Below are 25,149 nucleotides of genomic sequence, written 5' to 3'. Positions count from 1 at the left end.
CTCGCTCAGATCCAATAGATTTACTGCGGCATGCTTGACTAAAGTAACATTAGCGTGTTATCAACCCTGACATCAATAGTATATCTTCCTTCATGGTTGTACATTTCTGTCAGCACCCTCTCTCAGATCAGGTCAAAAGCTACAACAAGGGCAGTGGTGAGGGAAACATTGCAATAGATCTATGCTGACAAAAAAGGTAATTATATGTTTGATGAAGAAAAGTCTCTGTATATTTAAACACTATGATCAAACAGTGCAATGGTATGCATCAAAATATGCTGCAAAGCAGCACAAACAAAAAATACCCTACACAGATTTAAATCGGACATCTTCATGTTTTGAAGGCCTTTTTGAAAAACTGTCAGACTGTCTGATATTTTTGTGATATTTCCACACCACCTTTAGGGACAGGTACAGGGCAGAGATGATGGGAGGGGGACCTCCTTGGGTCCTCAGTAGAGGGCGCCATGAGACCAACCTTTTCTGCCTCATTTGTTCTGATTGCGTATTCGCAGGCACCTCCTCTTTAGCGGCGGCTCCAGCTCGGGGCTCCCTGCCCCTGCTGCCAGGGGAGCGCTGATGCTGCATGACACGATGGCCGTCTTGTCGCTGGGCTTTGGCAGGGGCTGGATGACACAGCCAGCCTTGGGCAGCAGCAGTGCATAGGCGTGGTCGTCATCATCGTCCAGATCCATAAGGTCGCTGAAAGCTTCTAGCTTGCCTTCATCAGTCCCCCCCTGTGCTGCCTCGTCACTCGGGCCTCTCTTACCTGGTTCCCACTCCGCCACTGTGCAGCTGTTCTCCTTCAGGGCATCCCGCTCCAGCTCGCAGTTGGCCGGTTCGCCACCTCCTCCTCTCCGACCAGGGTCAGACTGAGGTGTGGGTAGCGTGCTCCTGCCGGGACTGTCTGTGGATTGACTGCTGCCGTTTACTATGACATTAAAGGGGGCAGCGAGGTTGCAGAGCTGGGTCTGTGGGGTGCCAGGGTGGTTTGTGAGCTGGGTGGGGTAGGAGTTTTGGTTTGGCTGGGGGGATGGTGATGTGGCCTGGCAACAAGATAGGGAGTTTGGCTTCAGAGAGACACTAATGGCCTCCCTGACCTCCTGGCTCATGTCCTCTAGGCTGCTGTCCCCCTTCCCAGAGACATCAAGAGAGGATGGTCCAGAGGGTGGGGGGCTGGATGAGTCCCCTTCCGGTTCCACCTTCACCTGGACACTGGGCACCACCCGCTGGATGACTTGCTGCAGCCGCGACCGCTGGCCCAGAGTCAGGTCGATCACTCCCTCGGGGAGAGAGGCTGCGGGGCCACCAGAGAGCGAGAGTCCCAGGGTGGTGGCACTCTCCGGACTCTCAGTCTTCATGGTCAGGTCCACCACGTCAATCCTACTTCTCTCAGAGCCAAAGCGGTCCAGAGTGTAGCCAGGAAAGCCCAAGGAGTGCACCCCACAACTGGAGTTCCCCAACTTCAGTTCCCCTCTGGAGGAACCAGGGTAGAAAGGCTTGGGCTCCATCGGATCAGTGTTCTCCCCCGACGCACTTGGAATGGGGTCGTTGTTGTTGCTGGGGTTGTCCTTGGAGGTCTTGGGGTTGAAGGGGAAGGGTATGGGTATAGGGATGGGCACCGGCAGGGGCACGATGACAGGGTAAGGGACCAGCAGGGTTGGTGGGGGCACCAGGGGGGCGAGGGAAGGTATACTGAAGTTCATCATGTGCGGCATATGCATGGGCCCGTTTGGCATCATGTTGGAGTGGAAGGGAAAACCGGGTATGTGTAGGCCTGGATGGGGTGGCATCATCCCTGGGGGGTTCCCTACCAGGTTGGGGTTGTTGGAGGGATGGTGGTGGGGTGAGAACTGTGTCCTGTGCATAGGGCTGGATGGTGGACCCAGGGTTCTCGGCGGGGGTGGTGGTGGTCCGATGCCAGGGATCATTGGGTTGGACAGAGGGCTGTTGGGGTCTGGGCGGTGGGGAGGTGGGCGGAGGAACGACGGGCGCATCTGCTGCATCATCTGATGCTCCATGAAGAAGGGCAGGGGCACAGGCCCCCGGGGCGTCATCACCATGGGGGGGCTGCCCGAGGGGACTCCCATGGGAGGGTGCAGAGAGGGGTGTGGGGGAGGGGGTAAGGTGGGGGTCTCGTGGGGTCTGGGAGTGGGGTTTTTGGAGGAAGGGGAGCAGACAGTGCCTGTCTCAGAGGGAGAGGCAGCGGTGGAGCTGGAGGGGACTGGCACAGAGGGGTTTCCCCCAGGGGAAGGGGCTTTGCGGCGTAAGTCACCCAAGGGCGTGCCCCAGGACTCGGGGGTGAGGAGCTGAGCCCCGGTGCTGCTCTCCGACTTGCCCTCCACAGGGCCGTGTCCTGGGTTACACAGGCCCCCTGGCAGCGCCGCCTGAGTCTCTTTGTAGAAGATGTCCATCTTGTACTGGTTCAGGCATTTGGCACTGCAGAACTGGAGCCTCCGTTCACCAGCACCAAAGTCCAGGTACTCCTTGGTGTGGCGGATGTGTTTGCACCAGTCACACACCTGTAACACAAAACACAAGACAAAAGACATCATCAGGTATAATGCATTACAGATACCACACATAAGCAGTTAAAAAAGTCAGCAACATTGCCCTTTTGCCATGTGGTTATTCAAACAACTTTGGTAACCAGAATGTAATCTCTCAGCCTCACACAGTATCTGCAGATTAGGTACACTAAAACCTGGATTGTAATTAAATTAACTGGTCAAATTTTGTTTTGTTACACCAAGTAAATAAAAGTAAATCTGCATGGCATGTTTGTATCCTCGTTATTGAAACCCATCTGTATTTTTGTGCTTCCATTGCATAATGGCACATGTATAGTCTATATGTACTGAGTGAGACAGAGAGATTTTCATACTAACTTCACACTGCTATGACCCTTCAGGTACAGGTAATGTACAACACATGGCAACATCTTGATAAATGCTTACAACGTGAGGAAGTAGCATTCAACTGGCTTTAAACGTGAGTGCAAATCTGGATCGGCGTACTTAAAGCTTTTTAATGAAAAACACTTTGTCCAGACATGTAATTCACATTTACACCTGCCATGGGGTTTTCACCTCTTAAACTTCCTTCATAAGGAGGAACCACTCCGATAAACATGAATCCACTGAGCCGTGTGTGACAGTGGCCACAGGCACAGCCGCAGGACATAACAGCCTCAAGTAAAAGGTTTTCCCTGTAAGGCATGATCATAAGTGGGGGTAGATGAATGTGGTGGCTGGGTGAGATGGACAGACGGAGACAAGTGAACAAGCTGCCAGTAGGGGGCATGGAAGTGAGAGTGACAGCTGGGTGGAGTTTTACATGTTCTGGTGAAAATGGCTGCTGAGAACCACCTAGGTGGGTGCTATGATGCATCGCTATTCACTACTGGTGTGCAACTTTAATATGAGTGTTTTGGATATTTTTATTGCATAAAAATATTCTGATTAATGAATTGACTGCATTAAAATGGAATTGACTGCATTAAAGTAGAATTGAATGCATTAAAGTGGAATTGACTGTGTTTAAATGGAATGTGATTATCGAACCCTACCCCGGGGGCATTACACACATTGGTCAGGGCAGGGGAGCAGCCTGGCACAGCTTGTCAACACTGTGGGATGCCAGGGCCTTGTGATGCCAGGATATTTTTCACTGGCTACAAAAGTTTCCAAAATGCTCACTGTGAACGTTCAATCATCATGTGGCTGTTCGTTTCCATACGGTTAGTTTCATTAGTGTACCTGAGATAATGAACATGACCCTGGTGAGTGGATGGCAATGGGTGGGCCAGGGAGATGGGTACAGCCCGGGCACACAACTCACTCTGCCAGCTCAGAAGGACGTGACAGCGACTCACTGAAGATAATTAAAGCATTAATCAGCTGTCAGACCCATGAACGACGTTCATCCATCACACACACCATAATCCCCCTTGTTGAATGCTAATAAATTGTGGGATGCTACTGGAAGATGACTAGGTTCGGCTCACAGACATACATGTACTGTATGATCCTTATGATCCTAACCATTTAACGTTTCAGAGCTCACATATATGCCTGCCACACTTGAGTCAAATTTCGATTTGAACACGCACACAAGCACGCAAACACACACACGTCATGACAACTTCAGATTTGGAACGGTCATGGAACCCTCATAATAATACGCTACTCTTGTGTCATCCTCCTCTGAAACCTGGCCTGATTCAGTGATTTGTACCTCATTTTTCACTAAACTAGATTTCCCATAAAGTACTTAGATCTCAGTTGATAGGCCACCCTGATTCATTCAATCTTCTTTAATCTCTCTTTTCCATCCCTTCCCCGTCTCTCAACTGACAGGTCACACATGTCAAAGAGATGGACAAATCAGTCAATGACAATCTTGTCCATAATTGGATTTTAATGTTAAACAGAGGTCTCCTCCATCACTAGATTTCAGTCAAATGGCCACTGTTAGAAAGGCTGTCATAATGTAGACATGACCATCAGAGACCATATCTGTAGTGCTCTGTACTGTTATAGTGGCGCAGCATTACAGGACCAAAGACTAGTGTTCCATATACTGTCAGCCTGGTTTCATAGACTAGACGTAACATAGTAAACAAAAATCTGGTACACTCAAATTAGTAGGATATGTTACGTTTGGTATGGGTACATAAGACAGAAGGTTACGTGTTCGAATCACATCACGGACAACTTTAGCATTTTAGCTAATTAGAAACTTTGCAACTACTTACTTTTTTTCTCTACTTTGCAACTACTTAGCATGTTAGCTAACCCTTCCCTAACCGTAACCCTGTAACCTAACCCTAACTTTAACCTTAACCCCTAGCCTAGCTAACGTTAGCCACCTAGCTAAGGTTAGCATTAGCCACCTAGCTAACGTTAGCTACAACAAATTGGAATTCGTAACATATCATACGTATTGCAAATTCAAAACATTTTGTACGAATTGTAATTCATAAGATATCACAAATTGTCATTCGTAACATATACGAATTGTAATTCGCAATATATCATACGAAATGGATGATGGAGATCCACAAATTAATGTTACGTCTAGCCCTGAGTCCAAGTTGATACTGTAGCTCGGTACTCTTACAGGTGAGTGATCAATAGTCAGCCCTTTAGCCTTGATATCAGTAGTCTTCTTTTTAAACTGTCCATTTGGTACAGAATGACCCATAGCTAAAAAAGTCTGAAAAGTGCTCTGAGAGTTGGGTTCAATGATGGTAAGCCTGGATATTTTAAATTATAAATGTGTTGACATTTTCTTGGGCTAAAAAAGAAGACAGATGGAGAGCAATTAACGACTTTCTGCACCGTGAGTGAAATTTCACTGTGCATTACCATAATGGAGTTCTTTTTTATCTCTCTCTACTCACTTCCTCTCCTGCACAAAGATGTTTGCAGTTTAATGTAATTATGGTCATTTATTTCAACCACGGCCATCATACTGGCGGTCGCTCTGGCTCGGTTTAACCATTTGCTTTGCTGTAGGTAATTACCTAGCTACCTGGGCCTCCCGAGTGGTGCAGTTGTCTAAGGCACTACATCGCAGTGCTAGCTGTGCCACTAGAGATTCTGGGTTTGAGTCCAGGCTCTGTCCCAGCTGGCTGTGACCGGGAGACCCATGGGGTGGCGCACAATTGACCCAGCGGTGTCTGGTTAGGGGAGGGTTTGGCCGGGAGGGATTTCCTCACCACAGCGACTCCTGTGGTGGGCCACAGCTGTCACGGTAGCCAGGTGTATGGTGTTTCCTTTGACACAATGGTGCGGCTGGCTTCTGAGTTAAGTGGGCATTGTGTCAACAAGCAGTGCGGCTTGGTTGGGATGTAATACTGATTTCTAGTGTGTCTAGAGAATTTCGTTTTTGAAAACCTCTCCATCTCGCTAACCATCTGGTTAAACACTTAACAAAGTGATCAGCAAGAGAACAGATTCTGATACTGTGTGTGATAGTATGTGCTGGAGGAACAATATCTGATGGGGTGGAAAGTATTATTCGGGAAATTATATTATGGGGACCAGTATCTGCTGGGGGTACAATATCTGGATCATGATAATCTTATGAAGCTTGCAAAACAAAGTGGGTATATTCCATCACAAATAATTTAAATGCATTCATTGAACCTGACACGATTCAAATAGAAAATGGCCAATGTTGTAGAGCTGATCTTTACATGTGAACCGCATGTCCAATTCTATTACTGGATTGAAATGTATTGAAATGTCACCCCAAAAAATGGTCAAGATAAAATTGGCAGAAAATTCCTCATTATGGATCTATGAAGAGAGAACACAACATCTGAATCTAACACAATGCAGAATGAAAATGGGAAAATAAAACAATTTGAATGAAAAAAGTATGTGATTCACTTTAAATCAACGTAATTGTTACATTCTCTAAAAACAAACCTCTTTCCATTATTCAACACATCAAACAGTCATGAATATCAAAATATGTCATTACATTTCTAGCCATCAAAAACTTAAACTCTATCTTTGTTAAACGTTTTAGTCCTTACAAGCACATCGCTGTTTGTCTTGAAGACAAGCCTGGGCGTATCCTTAGAATAGCTGTGCTGGGGTAATTTCTCACCACGGCCGTCTTCGTCTCTCGCCTGAGGGGAGAAATAACGGCCTCTTTTTACGAACGGACAAAATAAACAGGTGGACAGAAAAGAAGAAGGGAAAAGAACAACAAACTTATGAATGGAAAGACACCGACAAAGGTAAAATGGTGAACATGCATTTGGGTTGTGGAATCATATGCAGGTTCTCAGCATCATAAAATAAAGCCATGTGGAAAGTGTGTGTGTGTGTGTGTGTAGTAACTATAGTTAATTGTTCACATTGACAGCTAAAGAGCCTAGATGTTATATTGGCATTATGAACTGTGAAAGAGGGGAATTCTATGAGATTGCACATTAATCTAAACATTGTTATCCGGGGAGTAAATGCTGCATTAATCCTATTTAAAGACTTCCAAGGAGAAACAACTGTTTAACAATATCACAAGCAATGTCCCAGTAATAAAGGTTAAAGGAAAGAGGATATGGGATTTAAAATTCACCAGCACCACTGGGTTGACGGGATGCTCTCTCTTTTTACATTGGCACTAGACACTGTGCAGTCACATCTATAAGCATTGAAATTTACACCACACACACACACACACACACACACACACACACACACACAACACACACACACACAACACACACACACACACACACACACACACACACACACACACACACACACACAGATGTGTCATTGTGTCATTATCCAGTCTCCATTTTGTGCTGTGACCTCTGGTCCTGTGCCAATTCATTTACATATAGTGCTAATGAGGTGCTGGCACAGTGAACGAGGCATGAGGGGCACACACACACATACACAAACAGAGAGAGGGAGAGAGAGAGCGATGGAGAGCGAGTTCAACCAGCACCAGACATAGTGTCGGGTGAAAGTACAGTCATACAATGGGGACACCACGTCCTTTACTGGGAATCAGGCACAACTGTGTTGTATGACGAGACTGAGAGTACGAAGGAAAACCGACTACCTGGTGATAAACCCAGACATTGGCTATGAAAGTGCCTACCCGCCATGGGTAAAACAATTTGTCCATCCAGAGAAGTCAAGCTGCAAACAACTTTCCTTTCAAAAAATCATATAATCATTGGCCATCATTTCTAATCATCAGTTGCTGTTGCAGTGATTATGGGTGACGATGACTCACTCTCCACTTTTTGGAAGGAAAGCTGTTTCAAAAGTACTCTTCCTCAAACTACTCCTTGGCTATTAGAAATGTTATTTACGCAAATATTACCACAGCTTATTCCCCTGGAAAATCCAGTAACCCTTTTTATCACAGAAAATATTGATGTCTTATTGTTGGAAACACTATGACAACTAAATACAGTTGCAGTCTGGCTAAAGTGTCCGGTGTAAACATGGCATCACAGTTCCACACCCACCAGTATCTGTGCCATTGGTGACTAAGATGCCCAGAGGCAGTGGCACACCAGCTGTCACTGTGCAAGCCTCCATCTGCGCATCAGTGCCTGCACAAGTGTGTGTGCTTTTCACCTGTCAAGAGGTGTGTTTCCCAAAAGGTATACCCTCACATATATACACACACACACATACCCACAACAACAAGAAACAAACAATCATGGAGGACGCTCCATCGACAAAATACACACACATACACACTCACACATTCTCAAACGCATCTAGCAACTTCACAACTCGTCCACCCACCTGGGACAACACACATCTTTGGGCCAACCTCCTCCTTCTGTCCTCTCATTAGATTAACCAGCTAATAGGAAATGTTCCTTGAACATTCTCTTTTTGTTCATGTTTGGTTGTGAGATAACAAGCTTGTTTAAGCTTGTCAAGTAACTTATGTACTGCTGTTGTAAAAGTGATCTTCATGTCATATTACAACGATCTACAAAGTCAGTGTTTATTTATCTGACTAACATTTATTCTGTCGGTAGGTGCGCTGATTGGTCCAACCAGGCCTCTTTGTTGTGATTTCTAATGATCATCAACCTTTACCTAAAAAAGAAATACAAAATCTAAGCCCGAAGCTATCTAGCGGGGATAGTTAGACTTTGAGAGGAAGAGAGAGCATGATATGACCATGTCTGTGTAGTGCAAGTTCAAGCTCTGGTTTCTTCCCTCAAACTACTCTCTAAGTTTCCCCCTTTCCCTTTTTTTGTATTAATCGCTGTCAGCTATGAAATAATCACCTCCCTCACTAGGCTCTCCTGCTGCGATATGGGGACCTATAGGTTCCCTAGCCAGGACTGAATCACAATGAGGACAGGTAACACACTTCATCAAACACACACACATACACATCTTATTCCGTGTGTCTTCCTTGATACTGGATCCAGATGGTAAAGTAAATTGCAGAGTGTGTCAGAGCAGTGCAGGCAACCGACAGCCTGTGTATAAAAATTTGTGTCTGTTTGAGGTGATGTGACATTACTGGGGTTACGTAAAGAAGCACTTGCCTGGAGGGACCTCAGAGACAAAGACAGAGATGGAATTTTACAGGTCTCTAGAGGTGTAAGGAAAGATTCCTGAGCCATGAAAAAAGATAGACGTATTACATCAGAAATGGGCTGTAAAATACAAGCTAGGGCCTCTTCACTTGGACTTTACCCTCTCTAGTGCTTTTACATGATGTGAGGGGAGGGCTGAGAGAGAGAGTGTGTGTCTATGTTGAATGCCTATGTGAAATAAACCAGACTAGTCATTAGATGAGCTCAAAACTGGATCAAAACTCTTCTACCCCCAGCCACCCTATCACATGGCTGAATGTTGGTATTATTCCTGGTGCACTGGATGGATGGTGTTGTGCAGTGGCAATGGAGGAAACTGAATCCTCCTCACCCGCGCTCGCCATAAGAGGAGATTGGATTACGCGGACGAAGCAGCTGTAGATATTTAGCGAAACATGATGCGTCTCCACTGCCCACCCCTACGCCACCCTACTCGCTATGTCCTGGCTCCCCTTTCAGACACAAACAGACAAGATACGTTTTCAGCCATGCCATTTTTTTTGTTGGAAAAACTGGAGGGTTTGGAGTTGTGGCCAATCTTGTGGGTGCATGAAAAAAGAAACATGTGGATATCACTTACACAAATGGCCTGCATGAATGTGAGAGTGTGAGACATAATATAGAATCTGCACCTCCTCAGCAGACAAGGACTTTCTGTGCTCTAGCCATGTCTGTTTTCCTAACGTGGGAATTCTGTCCCTGGATAGCTCTTCACTTTGGTCCTTACTCACTGAAATGCAATATCACTTCAGTTGTGCTTTTGTTTATATATCTACGTACAGCACTCATAGAAGTGTCAAATAAACTTAGACTTTAGTGTGAACTGTCACTTTACGACTAGCAATACTTAACAAATGTGGGAGAAACCACAGCAGGTACAAGGCAACTCATGCTATGAAAATTGATAATGTGAACAGAAAAAACTGGATTCCCGTACAGTATCTTAAATTATCAGACATATGTATACTTTCATTTCAACAGCCGGTAGCATACAGAGCTATGCTAAGTGATTATGTTTTGATGAAAAAAGGGAAAGGAATAAAGACATAAATAAAAACATATCATACTTACACTGTAATTCCTTACATATCCAAGCTTAGGTATAAGAAAGAAAGCAGAATGTTTAACTTCAGAAATCAGGACAAATTAAAACACTATTTACTTTATGGTCTGTCTTTGTAAAGATAATATATACTGATAATTGGAACCAATGCATGTTTGAAAGTCAACTGCATAGGGTGTGACTGAAACCGTGTTTCTACATGTTCAATGATGAAACCACAAGCCAAGGATGGATATTGGTTTTGTGTTATTCTACTACAATGGGTACTCAAAAGAAAGGCCAAAACTCAGGAGCGAAATATCCAAAGTACCTAAGCTTCTGGGCTCCTCACCCAGCCATCTAGTGGAGATATTGTACAAAGTTGAAAGTTGGTCAATACAATTCCTAAGGACTGACAAGTGTCCTACAGCATCTTAATCTGAGAAATCAGGAAGAGTGGATGTAGGGAGGAAGTGATGTATGTCAGTACATGTATGTACCACATGGTCTTGTGTGCACTTGCATAATTGGTTCATTAATGAGATGGGAGTGTTAAGAAGGAGTTTACCTTGTTTCTCTTGAAGTAGGCTCTGCGGCAGGCGGCAAAGCATTTCTCACTGCAGAAGCTCTTCAGCTCAGTGCCCATGTTGAGGGAATAGCGTTTGACGCCAACCTTCTGACACCATGCGCACATGATCTGGACGTTAGACACATCCTCGTCTGGGGGACCACAAACACAAACAGACACAATGTGAGGATAACTGGATAACACTCCAGCCAACCCCCCCCCCACCCACCCAAACAATCTGACAGCCACCTGTCAAATCTCATCATGTGAATGAACCGACCAACAATGCATCCTGACAGTATTCCCCTTCCAGGCAAAAGAGGACAGTGCTTCCCACCCCAAGTTTTTTTTTCTGCAGTCATGAAGGCAGTTAGAGACATTCTAACTAGACAGATGCCCTAAGAAATCGCTGTGGACAAAAATTGTTTGTCGATTTTAAAATGCTTCAGCTGAAGTCTACCTAATTAAATTGCAGAGGGCTTCATTGGAGATTCATTAGAACATGGAAACTAAACACCCTCCATGACATCAAATGGGTCTCTCATCTTAAACAAGGGTTGCTGGGTAATTTACATTGCTTTTTTAGCCCCTCAGTGTTGTACTATGTGGAGAGACTTCTTCCTGTGAGACTCACAATTATCACATTATGACTAAGTGTGTGCAAAGGTGAAAAGAAATGTGCCCATTAGTCTTTCACCTCCGCTCGCTCCCTTATCACACTGTGGTGGGTACTGGGAAGGCTTTTTCCCTCTTGTTAAGCTTAATAGATCTATAGTGCAAATCTGTTTTAAAGGAAAGACATTTTCAATTAAGGGGAATAACTCCCGGGAGGCCCAAAGATAGCACCGTGGCCACAGCATGCATATTTTATATTCCTTTATGCTCCTGCTGCATGGCCCATATTGAGAGATCTCTGTAGAGGTAGGTGTGAATGGGGGTAGAAGAGCTATATTAATATTAATTTCTTCTTTCTAGAAAATTTTCCTGGGGTAGTTCCCCCTCTACATGCCTCCATTATTGCATTGTTTTATGTCTAAAGTCCAACGGCAACCTGGCAGTAATTAAATAAAATATTTGGCAACAACAAACAAGTTAAAATGTGGCAGGTAGCCTAGCGGTTCAGAGCGTTGGGCCAGTAACCGAAAGGTCGCTAGTTCGACTCTCCGAGATGACAAGGTGAAAAATCTGCCGATGTGCACTTAACCCTAATTGCTCCTGTAATTCGCTCTGGATAAGAGTGTCTGCTAAATTACTAAAATGTAAAGTGTTCATTTGAAAGCATCTAATTATTTTCATACAAAAAGGTCACTTGACGTGGTATGTTTGCATTCAGATTTTTCTGGCCTTTTTCTCAGCTCTCGTTATGCGTTTCCTTATTAAAGAACTCACATCTGCTGGGAGAGAGCCTTGTACTGTAATTACGCAGCGCCCATATTAAATACCTCTATCATCCAGTGTACCTGCACCTCAAAAGCCCCTCTATTGCTCTTGCAGGGCATATGAATAATTCAAAAGGGGTACAAGTTGGATGGGCGGTGGGAGGGGGAGTGGGAGTGGGGGCGGTTGGTGTTGAGCTGTGAGAGAGGGACCATACCATCTGTTTTTCCCCGTGCTGTGTTAGGTTGTGTGAGGCTGTGAGGCCGCCTCTAGGGTGATGCCATGGCACTCTCCTCTCCCCGTGCAGGCTGATGAGCCTCTTGAGTATCACGGCACACTTGAAGCCCTCTGTCCATGTACATTTCCACTGAGTTGACCAGGTGATACTGACACTTAAACAGTTGGAGGAGGGGAGCCTGGGGTGTCTGTCTATGTATTTACAGACCTTTGTTCCTCATTTATCAAGTGATTGTAAAACTGACAGTGGATTTGAGCACTGAAATGGCAGTGATTCGTTAGATTCGTACTACACTGTTATGTATATTTGGGATTCGATTGTAGGATCCATTCTGATAGTCCTTAAAGTGCAAGCTTAAACACATGCAGTATGTTTGTTGTTTTTAGGTGTGTGTGAAGTGTTTTACCTGCTGGTGGCTTGATCATGGGGGGTGGGATCAGTGGAACTATGATGGGCATGTTCCCATGCTCCCTGGTGCTGGGTGTGGAGGTGGACGGGGTGGTGGAGGACTCTGTCACTCCGTTCCTCAATATCGGTGTAGAGTGGGAGCTATTGGCTTGGTTTGGGGAGACATCACTATTCTCCCCCGATCCTCCTGGGATTTTTGGTAAAGAGTTTTCTGAGGGAGACAAAGTGAGTGTGCTGGTCTTTCTGGAGTTGCTGTATGTAAAGCAATGGAAATGGACATCATTGATCACTTCAATGAATCCAAACAAATATGCTTTTGATGCAAGATGGGTGTCCTTTGTGTTACCCTGGAAACCATGTTGGCAGCTTTGATTAGATAAGGCCCTATGCTTGCTCAATGCCTGATGTGAATTTCTACAATTTTATCCAACATTATAATCAGGGATCACCATGTAGAGATTCCAGAGACACTTGTTTAATCACCAATAGGAAAGCAAAGTGCAGTTTCCTGCTGAAACACAACTACACCATAATGACTGGATGATGCAACTACAGCAGATTTTGAACTGGATAGCCTGACTGAATTGCCTCATCAATCATGATAAACTACTGCCAAGTTGCAGCAGTACTTTCCCCAGCCTCTGTCCCTGACCCTGCAGAGGGAGTTTGCAACTCAGCATAGACAGTAAATGTCACATTTTGCATCACTTGTAATACCACTTGCAAAACCGTATTTTTAGATTAAGAAGTATGCTCCTGTGCACAGAAAATAGCTTTTTCAATGAATCAACAACTGCAATGACCAGATAAATAAATATCTGTCTCCATGGTTATGCTCACCTTTCAGGACAGAGATGTGTTGTTGTGCCTCTCCATCTGGGTAGTTCCGTATGTCGATGTTGTCCTGGACTCTCAGGTCCACCTTGTCATAGCCATACCAGCCAAGCAGCTCATTCATGGTGTTCTCTGCAAAACTCTGCAAGACAAGAGCCACAATATTTGCCATTAGGATTAACAAGCATGAACCTCGTTTCACTATTACATCACAGTGTAATGAGGGGAGCAATGAGGGATAAAAGGGGTTGTTTGCATATGAACAAGGTTTTCTCCCCCAAAAACACACAATAAAGGACATGCTTGTTATATGAAACAAAGCTACATGTTTTTTGAATTGGTTGCTCCAATTTCCTGCAATAATGCTTAATATATTCACAGTAGCAATTATTCACTGATGGCAGAATCCTAACTAGAGATACGTGCACACGTACTGGATCAGGACAACTTGACAGCTGACTTATCCCAGACTGGTTTGATCAAGGCCTCAATTTACCAACACATAATCTAATAGTTTGATCATAGCTTTTTACAGTTGATTTCCAGAAGCAATCCACATGAGTAGCATGTAACAAGTCTATACTGATCACAGCACAACAATTCCACATTGTCTACGTATCATACGTTATACAGAATTCCCAACCCATTAAACCATGACTGAGAACGACCACAGAGTTATTTTCACTGCACTTCCACTGCAAATCTACACAGGCAGTAATATCCAGTCAACCCCACCTCACGTCCTTACATGTAAGGAGCACAATAGTGTTACTCTATTAAGACAGAACCCTCTGCCCCTCATACATTAAACCTGAAAATCTCAAGACACTCTCCTAGTAGCACCAGAATCGTATGTAGACAGAGTTTGGTCATCTTTAGTGGTGCTACTGTATGTTCATGTTGTATTTCTAACAGTTCAATTAGCTATCTAATTAGTGAATGCTACATGCTGACCAGACCGGACATGTAGCATGCGCGAGCAAAATAAATTTAGAAATCCATGTTATTCGATTATTGGAAAATTGGGTAGTATTTGGATGAGACGTTGATCAGTGAGATTGCAACCTATATTCACCCACTCAAAAAGACATCCAAAGGTTAGTTGAATTTCAAAAGTCTTATCACAAAGCTTTCAACCATCTAAAAACAAAAACTAATTCTAATGGAAAAACAATGTCAGATCTTTGGTGTAGTTGTCACTCCAATGTCTATTAATGCGCTTTCAACCATTTAAAAGCACAGAAAATGTTAAATGGGAATTCAATGTCAGATATTTTGTTTATTTACACAACAGATGAATGTGTTATCCTCACTAATAGCAGAACCAAATGATCTGGATTGCAGTTGAGATTACATAAAAAATACAACTGATCAATGTAGTTCGAGATTTTGCGCAATTGTGAAGATCTCCACAGACCTGTGACGACCTATGTAGGCTATCATGCACATGCACGCTTTATGATTACATAAGAAGAAATGTATAGGTACAATAGCCTCATAATGTGGCCATGGATGTGCTACTCATTTTAAGGTTGAATGTTACATTAGTTTGTAAGATTGCCTTAACTTTAGGCTATTTACTGTATTACAAAAGTAATGTTTCATTGTGTTTGGTTGACAACGCATCCAAATATCAACATTTAAAATTAAATGTATCTACTGCTTGGATAGTTTCATCTGTGCCTACAAATGAATAATTGATATGTTGGATTCACGTCTCCAACTCAAAGTAAAAAAATTGGTTTAAATTCACATCAAACTTAAATTGCACATTAAAGTTTGATTTAATTTAGTCCCATTCTTTAACTTAGATTTTTGGTTGAGATGGAGAGGTGAATGAAACATATCAATGATTAATTTGTAGACAAACTGGAATTAAAGGCAGACTAAGCCAAATATCAACACTGCTCGCGCGCGCCAACGAGCGTCTGCGATGCCAAGGGCTAAAATAGAACTCCTGTCTATTTCTGACGCAGATCGCGCTGAAAGTCCTGCCTCTCCCATCTCCTCATTGGTTTATAGAAGCAGGTACCCATGTGCCATCTCCTCATTGGTTATACCCACGTGGGTGATTGATAGGCGAACTATTTGCCGGTCGTCGTGGTAATACTATGAAAGTTTAGATGTCGATCACCATATAAGTTCAAAGATGAAAAAGCCTGGAAGGAGGAGAGATGACTAGAAACGATTCGGTTGGCCGTTTTATATGTGGATTAATTGTCGGAGTAGAGGACCTTGCGCATTTCAGGTAAAATAACAACTCAATGTTTATATCCCAGGACAAATTAGCTTGCAACAGCAAGCTAGCTAAATAGGACAAATTAGCTAGCAAGTGCAAGCTAACTAGCTAAATTGCCATACATGTTTAATGCTTTTTGACCTGTCCCCAAATTAATGTCATTGGTTCAGAGTTTGTTTTGATATTTTAACCTGCTTGTCGTGATCGCGTTTGGTGTAGGGGGACAAAATAAATGTATGCACGATAGCGCACGATGGCGCACGCGTGCAGCCGGTTTGGTTTCCGTGTTAGGCTAGGAAAACATTAACATGGCTGCCATAGCATTATGTGATGTCATGTAAATGACAAATACAGCTTTCTGCCTGCAATTTCAATGGACAATCTCTCTCTCTCTCTCAATAAATCCAAGATGGCGTAGCAGTCAGACGTCTTTGTCTTGTCCCATGTACATATCTTTTTATATCTTTTTATTTTTCTTTGCATTCTTTTAAATATTTTTCCTAAACCCCAACTTCAAAATACTCTCCTGCAACCCGCCTCAACCAATGTGGTGTGGATCTGGGTTTTTTTCTAAAGTATTTCTACTTACATCGGAACTGGAACTCCTCAACTGAAGCTAACTAGCTACCAGCTACCAGCTATCAGTCAGCTAACCACTGCTAGCGGTCATCAGCTAACCTTTAGCTCGGAAAGCTCTCGCCAGTTCGTACAACGCGTTTCAAACCAGAGCATACCGGACCTATTTTTCTCTCCATATCCCCAGATTCCTACCACAAACTCTGAACTTTTTCATCTGGACCATTGCAGCTAGCTAACCGCAACCCGGGTTGAATACTCCTGGCTAACGTTTCCATCCCAGAGCAAGCACCAATTAGCCTGGAGCTAGCCCATGCTATGTTCATCTCCCGGCGAGGGATCCTGGGCTACTCCTGAAGCCCACTCCTCGGCTACAATATCCGGACCCCTTCTACTGCCGGTACGGGGCACAGAACCCTGCCGATTCTTCACGACTGGAATACCGACATAATCTGCCCGAGGATTCCAACAGACCCCCCAGGCTCGACGTCACCTGAAGGCCCATTCTGCTAACCGCGGCCTGCTAGCTATCTAGAGCATATTGGACTGATAGCTGATCCATCGGACAGTTTCTTGGACCCCTCTGCTACTTGGAACTCTACTAATTCCACGACTGGTCTATCGACGTCACCGCACGAAGAGGCAAAAACAGACTTTCCCCCATCGCGACATCCCTCTAAGGCCCTTCTGCTAACTTGCTAGCCCCAGCCTGCTAACTGCTAGGTTGCTAGCCCCGGCCTGCTAACTGTCTGAATCGCCATGTCCCCAGCCAGCCCAACCACTCACTGGACCCATACGATTCACTTGGCTGCGCATGCTTCTCCCTAATATCAATATGCCTTGTCCATTACTGTCCTTGTTAGTGATTACTGTCTTATTTCACTGTAGAGCCTCTAGCCCTGCTCAATATGCAACCATGTTGTTCCACCTCCCACATATGCGATGACATCACCTGGTTTAAACGTCTCTAGAGACTATATCTCTCTCATCATTACTCAATGCCTAGGTTTACCTCCAATGTACTCTCTTCCTACCATACCTTTATCTGTACATTATGCCTTGAATCTATGTTATCGTGCCCAGAAACCTTTTATCTCTGTTCCGAATGTGCTAGATGGCCAGTTCTTATAGCCTTTAGCCGTACCCTTATCCTACTTCTCCTCTGTTCCTCTGGTGATGTAGAGGTTAATCCAGGACCTGCAGTGCCTAGCTCCACTCCTACTCCCCAGGTGCTCTCATTTGTTTACTTCTGTAACCGTAAAAGCCTTGGTTTCATGCATGTTAACATTAGAAGCCTACTCCCTAAGTTTGCTTTATTCACTGCTTTAGCACATTCTGCCAACCCGGATGTCTTAGCAGTGTCTGAATCCTGGCTTAGGAAAACCACCAAAACCCCTGAAATTTCCATCCCTAACTATAACATTTTCCGCCAAGATAGAACTGCCAAAGGGGGCGGCGTTGCAATCTACTGCAGAGATAGCCTGCAGAGTTCTGTCTTACTATCCAGGTCTGTACCAAAACAATTTGAGCTTCTACTTCTAAAAATTCACCTTTCCAGAAAAAGTTTCTCACCGTTGCCGCTTGCTATAGACCACCCTCTGCCCCCAGCTGTGCCCTGAACACCATATGCGAATTGATTGCCCCCCATCTATCTTCTGAGCTCGTTCTGCTAGGTGACCTAAACTGGGACATGCTTAACACCCCGGGCTTCCTACAATCTAAGCATGACGCCCTCAAACTCACACAAATGATCAATGAAACTACCAGGTACAACACCAAATCCGTAAACACGAGCACCATCATAGATATCATCCTAACTAACTCGCCCTCCAAATACACCTCTGCTGTTTTCAACCAAGATCTCAGCGATCACTGCCTCATTGCCTGCATCCGTAATGGGTCTGTAGTGAAACGGCCACCCCTCATCACTGTCAAACGCTCCCTAAAACACTTCAGCGAACAGGCCTTTCTAATCGACCTGGCCGGGGTATCCTGGAATGACATTGACCTCATCCCGTCAGTGGAGCATTTTTCTACAGCTGGCCATGCTTTCCACCTGGCTACTTCTACCCCGGTCAACAGCCCTGCGCTCCCCACAGCAACTCGCCCAAACCTCCCCCACTTCTCCTTCACCCAAATCCAGATAGCTGATGTTCTGAAAGAGCGGCAAAATCTGGACCCCTACAAATCAGCCGGGCTAGACAACCTGGACCTTCTCTTTCTAAAATGATCTGCCGAAATAGTTGCAACCCATATTACTAGCCTGTTTAACCTCTCTTTCGTATCGTCTGAGATTCCCATAGATTGGAAAGCTGCCGCAGTCATCCCCCTCTTCAAAGGGGGAGACACTCTAGACCCAAACTGCTACAGACCTATATCTATCCTACCCTGCCTTTCTAGGGTCTTCGAACCGTACCTTCTCCGCTATGCCCACCGTACCTTCTCCGCTATGCAATCTGGTTTCAGAGCTGGTCATGGGTGCACCTCAGCCACGCTCAAGGTCCTAAACGATATCATAACCGCCATCGATAAGAGACATTACTGTGCAGCCGTTTTCATCGACCTGGCTAAGGCTTTTGACTCTGTCAATCACAACATTCTTATTGGCAGACTCAACAGCCTTGGTTTCTCAAATGATTGCCTCGCTTGGTTCACCAACTACTTCTCCGATAGAGTTCAGTGTGTCAAATCGGAGGGCTTGTTATCCAGACCTCTGGCAGTCTCTATGGGGGTGCCACATGGGTTCGATTCTCGGGCCGACTCTCTTCTCTGTAAACATCAATGATGTCGCTCTCGCTGCTGGTGATTCTTTGATCCACCTCTACGCAGACGACACCATTCTGTATACCTCTGGCCCTTCTTTGTACACTGTGTTAACTAACCTCCAGATGAGCTTCAATGCCATACAACTCTCCTTCCGTGGCCTCCAATTGCTCTTAAATGCAAGTAAAACTAAATGCATGCTCTTCAACCGTTCGCTGCCTGCACCTGCCCGCCCGTCCATTATCACTACTCTGGACGGTTCTGACTTAGAATATGTGGACAACTACAAACACCTAGGTGTCTGGTTAGACTGTAAACTCTCCTTCCAAACTCACATTAAACATATCCAATCCAAAATGAAATCTAGAATCGGCTTCCTATTTCGCAACAAAGCATCTTTCACTCATGCTGCCAAACATACCCTCGTAAAACTAACCATCCTACGGATCCTCGACTTCGGCGATGTCATTTACAAAATAGCCTCCAACACTCTACTCAACAAATTGGATGCAGTCTATCACAGTGCCATCCGTTTTGTCACCAAAGCCCCATATACTACCCACCACTGCGACCTGTATGCTCTCGTTGGCTGGCCCTCGCTTCATACTCGTCGCCAAACCCACTGGCTCCAGGTCATCTACAAGTCTCTGCTTGGTAAGGCCCCGCCTTATCTCAGCTCACTGGTCACCATAGCAGCACCCACCCGTAGCACGTGCTCCAGCAGGTATATCTCACTGGTCACCCCCAAAGCCAATTCTTCCTTTGGCCGCCTCTCCTTCCAGTTCTCTGCTGCCAATGACTGGAACGAACTGCAAAAATCTCTGAAGCTGGAGACTCTTACCTCCCTCGCTAGCTTTAAGCACCAGCTGTCAGAGCAGCTCACAGATCACTGCACCTGTACATAGTTCATCTGTAAATAGCCCATCCAATCTACCTCATCCCCATACTGTATTTATTTATCTTGCTCCTTTGCACCCCAGTATCTCTACTTGCACATTCATTTTCTGCACACCCTACCATTCCAGTGTTTAATTACTATATTGTAATTACTTCGCCACCATGGCCTATTTATTGCCTTACCTCTCTCATCCTGCTTAATTTGCACATGCTGGATATAGATTTTTGTACTGTATTTTTGACTGTATGTTTGTTTATTCCATGTGTAACTCTGTGTTGTTGTATGTGTCGAACTGCTTTGCTTTATCTTGGCCAGGTGTCAGTTGCAAATGAGAACTTGTTCTCAACTAGCCTACCTGGTTAAATAAAGGTTAAATAAAAATAAATAAATAAATACATATATATATGGCTCAGAGTAGCACTATTGTCTCACACGGACAAGGGGGCTCACCATGGAGTAGGGCGGGTTGCCATGGAGATCACCCGCCTTGCCTGCCCATGGGTGGGCCCGCTCATCCCGAACCTGATGAGACACGAGTCATTTCATTACATTCTGGCATTGAACTGTCAATCAAATAGTACTCAATCAAGCATTTAATTGTCAATTACGGGCTGCCCTGTCAATACCACTGGATCAGGGAGGTAATTTCATTACATGAAAGCATAATCAACATCAGTTATAACATCAGCTCAGAATCAAAAACTGCAGACGTGGAATCACAAGGCATGATATACAAGTAACATTTAGCCAAAGAAAAAAGGCAATGTTTTAGAAATATAAGCACTGATAATATACTTATATCTTACACCAAGAACAGACTGAGACAATACTAGGCTAGCTGCTTCACATGCCGATCATGTATATATTCATACCACATCTACTAAAGCGAACATCATGTCAAATCAATAATAATTTTGTTTTCATTATGACATTTGTAATCTATGCCCTAACCGATGAATTGCTTTTCAAAAGTTTCCTAAGCATCCATTGATAATACTGCCAGTCTTTAGCAGGGATGACCAGACCCTTAAGTGAGGTTATTCATTACAATCAGTTGGTCCAACACATTCGTTCAGGGTGAGGTGAGTTACCCCAACATCAATTCGGAGTGCAGGTGCACAAGACCCGATGGTAATGCCTGTGGTAAATTTGGGTTGACTTTGAATATCCCTATGGGGCTAGTTAGGGACCATCCGTAAATTACACAATGTACATGGGACAATATGTTCAAATTCCAATAGCTCCAAATTTCAATGACTTAACCACCCCCAGGACTAAGTTTGGGAAACCCTGTCTTAATATACCAAATCTAAAATAAGGCAAAATCAGCCGTCCTTTAAAAAATGTTTGCCTTCTGCCCCTCTAGAGCAGTTGAATATTCCAGTCACTAGGTGTCACTAAGGATGCTGAGAGTCATATCCACCACTTCACTGAGACTTCTTAGTCACTACACTCACAACAACATAACATGAAAAGGCACAATGTCTGAGTTTCATCACCAGTCAATAGCAATACTTATGGAGATCAAAAGATATAAACACATCAATAGTTAGTGAAAACAAAATCTAAGACATCATGACATCAAACACAAAAGGTCAATTGAAGTTTGCATGAGACAGGTTCAATGAAAGAGTTTGTAGTCCCTACTATTGTCTCGGTTCGATTCTGCTGCGCTACTTCTTTCAACCACTTCTGAGGTTTTTACATGTTACAGAAGAACATTGACTCTTGCTTGCCCATTGACTAAGTGCTTGTTTGACTCAGATGTGACTGGATCACATTACTCAAACAAAATGAAAGGGTACAAAGCCAGCAACGGTCATCTGTCTGTCTCTCTCCGTCTTCAAGAAAGTTTGCCCTCGTCTTTGCTCCCTGTCCCCTCTGTCACCCTGCCACTTCCAGAAAGAGGGAGTGGTATAAAGTGAGTGGAACCCAATCTGTATGGCAGGTCATGAAAGAAGCACACAGGCTTGATGAGGAGGGAGGCAGTGCTATGGTGCTGTCTGGTCACTGATAGTCAACTGTTTATTGCAAATGTGCAAACTCTCTGGGCTGGACTAAACCTCTTCTATGGCTATCCAATTTATCAGGCTTGTCCTACAGAGTGTCCTTAAACCCTGGTCCTACAGGACTTTGTTCCAGCCCAGGACTAACACACATGATTCAACTAACCATCAACCTCTTAATCAGTTGAATCAACAGAGATCAAAAGTGATCAATGTAGAAACAGAAGTATGAGCAAACTTTAATATAAGAAATGGTCGCAAAATACCACCATTCAACCCCAATCACAGCTCTGCGAAACACTGACTTGCTGCCGATGTTCAACTTTGAACAGAAAAAACTTTAGCAGTTTAGAATAATGATATTATTTAATACAAAAGCTTGTTTCCTTCAGTTAGCAAGAAGTGAAAGGTAGGGGCGAGCAGGAGGAATCCGATACCTTGGGCAGAAACCAGAGTAGGTCACAGTACACCATAATAAAAGTCTCATTGAGTGGGCCCTCCTTCACTCTCCTAGCCCAGACTTTCTCCCACTGCTCCGATTTCATTTCCCCCTACCTTCCTTGATATCTGATCCTGTGCAGACGCTCAGGTTTCAGTTTTTACAGCTTAGGCAGCCTATTGCTGTATACATTCCTTTCTCCCCTGCTCTTACCCTGCACTATCCCCTATCCCACCAAGTATCTCCTTGATTACTTACTGTGGCTTATTTTACCATGGTGCACATTAAAGCGGCACAAGATGAAGGAAACACTGTCAGACTGATTTTCTGAGGTATGATCTCTCACAAGGGCACATTGTGTGGTGTTTTTTTTCTTTCTTGCTTTTTCAAGCAGAGGAGAGAGGAGGGAGAAAAGAAAGAACGAACAGTAAAAATGTTTCAAGTAGCAAACAGGCCTTCAGTTTATGGTTAAGGGAGAGAGTTAAACTGTAGCATGTTTGGCAGAGAATGTTTAAGATAGTGGCTTTTGAGATAAATACTGTATCTTATGGAAACATGGAACTAGGGCTACTTTTTCATCTGTATCCACTAGTCTTACTGGTCTTTGTTTAGCAGTAACAATTTTGTCACACTGTTACATACAGTGCCTTCAGAAAGTATTCACACCCCCTTGACTTTTTCCACATTGTGTTGTATTACAGTCTGAATTTAAAATGTATTACATTGAGATTTTGTGACACTGGCCTATACACAATACCCCATAATGTCAAAATGGAATTATATATACTATACTAGTCAAAAGTTTGGACGTGGCTACTCATTCAACGTTTTTTCTTTATTTTTACTATTTTCTAAACTGTAGAATAATATTGAAGACATCAAAACTATGAAATAACACATATGGAATCATGTAGTAACTGTCACGAGCGTTTGTAGAGATGGACCAAGGCGCAGCGTGATTAAAGTTCCACATAATTTATTAAAGTGAAACTATCAAACAAAAACAAGAAACAAACAACGAACCGTGACTACAGAGGTACACATGCACTAACTCAAAATACAAAATTCAATATCCCACAAACACAGGTAGGAACAAACACTACTTAAATATGATCCCCGCCTCCCGGGTGGCGCAGTGGTCTAGGGCACTGCATCGCAGCGCTAGCTGCGCCACCAGAGTCTCTGGGTTCGCGCCCAGGCTCTGTCGCAGCCGGGAGGTCCGTGGGGCGACGCACAATTGGCCTAGCGTCGTCCGGGTTAGGGAGGGTTTGGCCGGTAGGGATATGTCTCATCGCGCTCCAGCGACTCCTGTGGCGGGCCGGGCGCAGTGCGCGCTAACCGAGGGGGCCAGGTGCACGGTGTTTCCTCCGACACATTGGTGCGGCTGGCTTCCGGGTTGGAGGCGCGCTGTGTTAAGAAGCAGTGRGGCTTGGTTGGGTTGTGCTTCGGAGGACGCATGGCTTTCGACCTTCGTCTATCCCGAGCCCGTACGGGAGTTGTAGCGATGAGACAAGATAGTAATTCCTAGCGATTGGATACCACGAAAATTGGGGAGAAAAAGGGGGTAAAATTTTAAAAATAAAAAATAAAAATATGATCCCCAATTAGAGACAACGATTACCAGCTGCCTCTAGTTGGGAATCATACAAATCACCAACATAGAAAATTAAACCTAGAACCCCACATAGAAATATAAACTAGAACACCCCCAAGTAACGCCCTGACCTACTCCACCACAGAAAATAAAGGCTTTCTATGGTCAGGACGTGACAATACCCCCCCTAAAGGTGCGGACTCCGGCCGCAAACCTGAAACCAAAAGGGAGGGTTAGTGTCGGGTTAGTGTCTAGTGTCGGTGACGGCTCTGGTGCAGGACGAAGAACACTCTCATCCCGCGGATCAGCCAGCATCGGGGGCAGCTCTGGTGCGGGACTAGGAATCCGCTCTGCTCGAGGATCAACCCTCTTTGGTGGCGGCTCTGGTGAGGGCCGAAGAACCCGCTCATCCTGCGGATCCAGCCATGAACCCAGGCTGAACACTGTGCCTGGACTGGACCTAGATGCCGCAGGAGGCTCCTGCCATGGAACAGGACTGGACACCGACCCTGGCCTGAACATCGGTGCAGAGGAAGACTCCTGCCATGGAGCGGGACTGGACGCCATGTCTGGACTGGGCATCGGCGCAGAGGAGGGCTCCTGCCATGGAGCTGGACTGGACACCATGTTTGGACTGGACCTCGGCGCAGAGGAAGGGTCCTGCCTTGGAGCTGGACTGGACGCCGTGTTCGGACTGGGCATCGGCGCAGAGGAAGGCTCCTGCCCTGGAGCTGGAGGTTCCGGACCGTGGACCGTCGCAGGAGGTTCCGGACAGTGGACCGTCGCAGGAGATTCCGGACCGTGGACCGTCGCAGGAGATTCCGGACCGTGGACCCTCTCAGGAGGTTCCAGACCGTGGACCGTCTCATGAGGTTCCGGACTGTGGACCGTCGTTGGAGGTTCCGGACTGTGGACCGTCGTTGGAGGTTCCGGACTGTGAAACGTCGCCGGAAGCGCTGGACTGGGATCGTCGACGGAAGCTCTGGACTGGGATCTGTCACCGGAAGCTCTGGACTGGGAACTGTCGCCGGAAGCTCTGGACTGGGATCTGTCGCCGGAAG

General features: G+C 45.0%; 1 protein-coding gene across 7 annotated transcripts in view; it reads right to left on the bottom strand.

Moving 5' to 3' along the window:
* Window positions 1-25,149, bottom strand: part of LOC111968597 (sine oculis-binding protein homolog A) — a 39,977-nt gene that overhangs the window by 5,705 nt on the left and 9,123 nt on the right. The window contains exons 1-8 of one of the 7 annotated variants that reach the window (XM_070445161.1): window positions 21,697-21,866; window positions 20,500-20,571; window positions 13,580-13,715; window positions 12,738-12,950; window positions 10,717-10,868; window positions 10,178-10,201; window positions 6,548-6,643; window positions 479-2,522 (exon numbers count right to left, since the gene is read on the bottom strand). In XM_070445161.1, coding sequence (XP_070301262.1) covers window positions 489-2,522; window positions 6,548-6,643; window positions 10,178-10,201; window positions 10,717-10,868; window positions 12,738-12,950; window positions 13,580-13,715; window positions 20,500-20,502 — 2,658 coding nt within the window. In that variant the 5' untranslated portion in view covers window positions 20,503-20,571; window positions 21,697-21,866 and the 3' untranslated portion in view covers window positions 479-488. Of the gene's footprint in view, window positions 1-478; window positions 2,523-6,547; window positions 6,644-10,177; window positions 10,202-10,716; window positions 10,869-12,737; window positions 12,951-13,579; window positions 13,716-20,499; window positions 20,572-21,696; window positions 21,867-25,149 lie in introns of those variants that run through there. The other 6 variants (XM_023994282.2, XM_023994288.2, XM_023994284.2 and 3 more) reach the window with 6 other exon arrangements.

Source organism: Salvelinus sp. IW2-2015, linkage group LG9 (assembly GCF_002910315.2).
Source record: "Salvelinus sp. IW2-2015 linkage group LG9, ASM291031v2, whole genome shotgun sequence".
Classification (NCBI taxonomy): domain Eukaryota; kingdom Metazoa; phylum Chordata; class Actinopteri; order Salmoniformes; family Salmonidae; genus Salvelinus; species Salvelinus sp. IW2-2015.
This window is presented reverse-complemented; position numbering and strand designations above follow the sequence as displayed.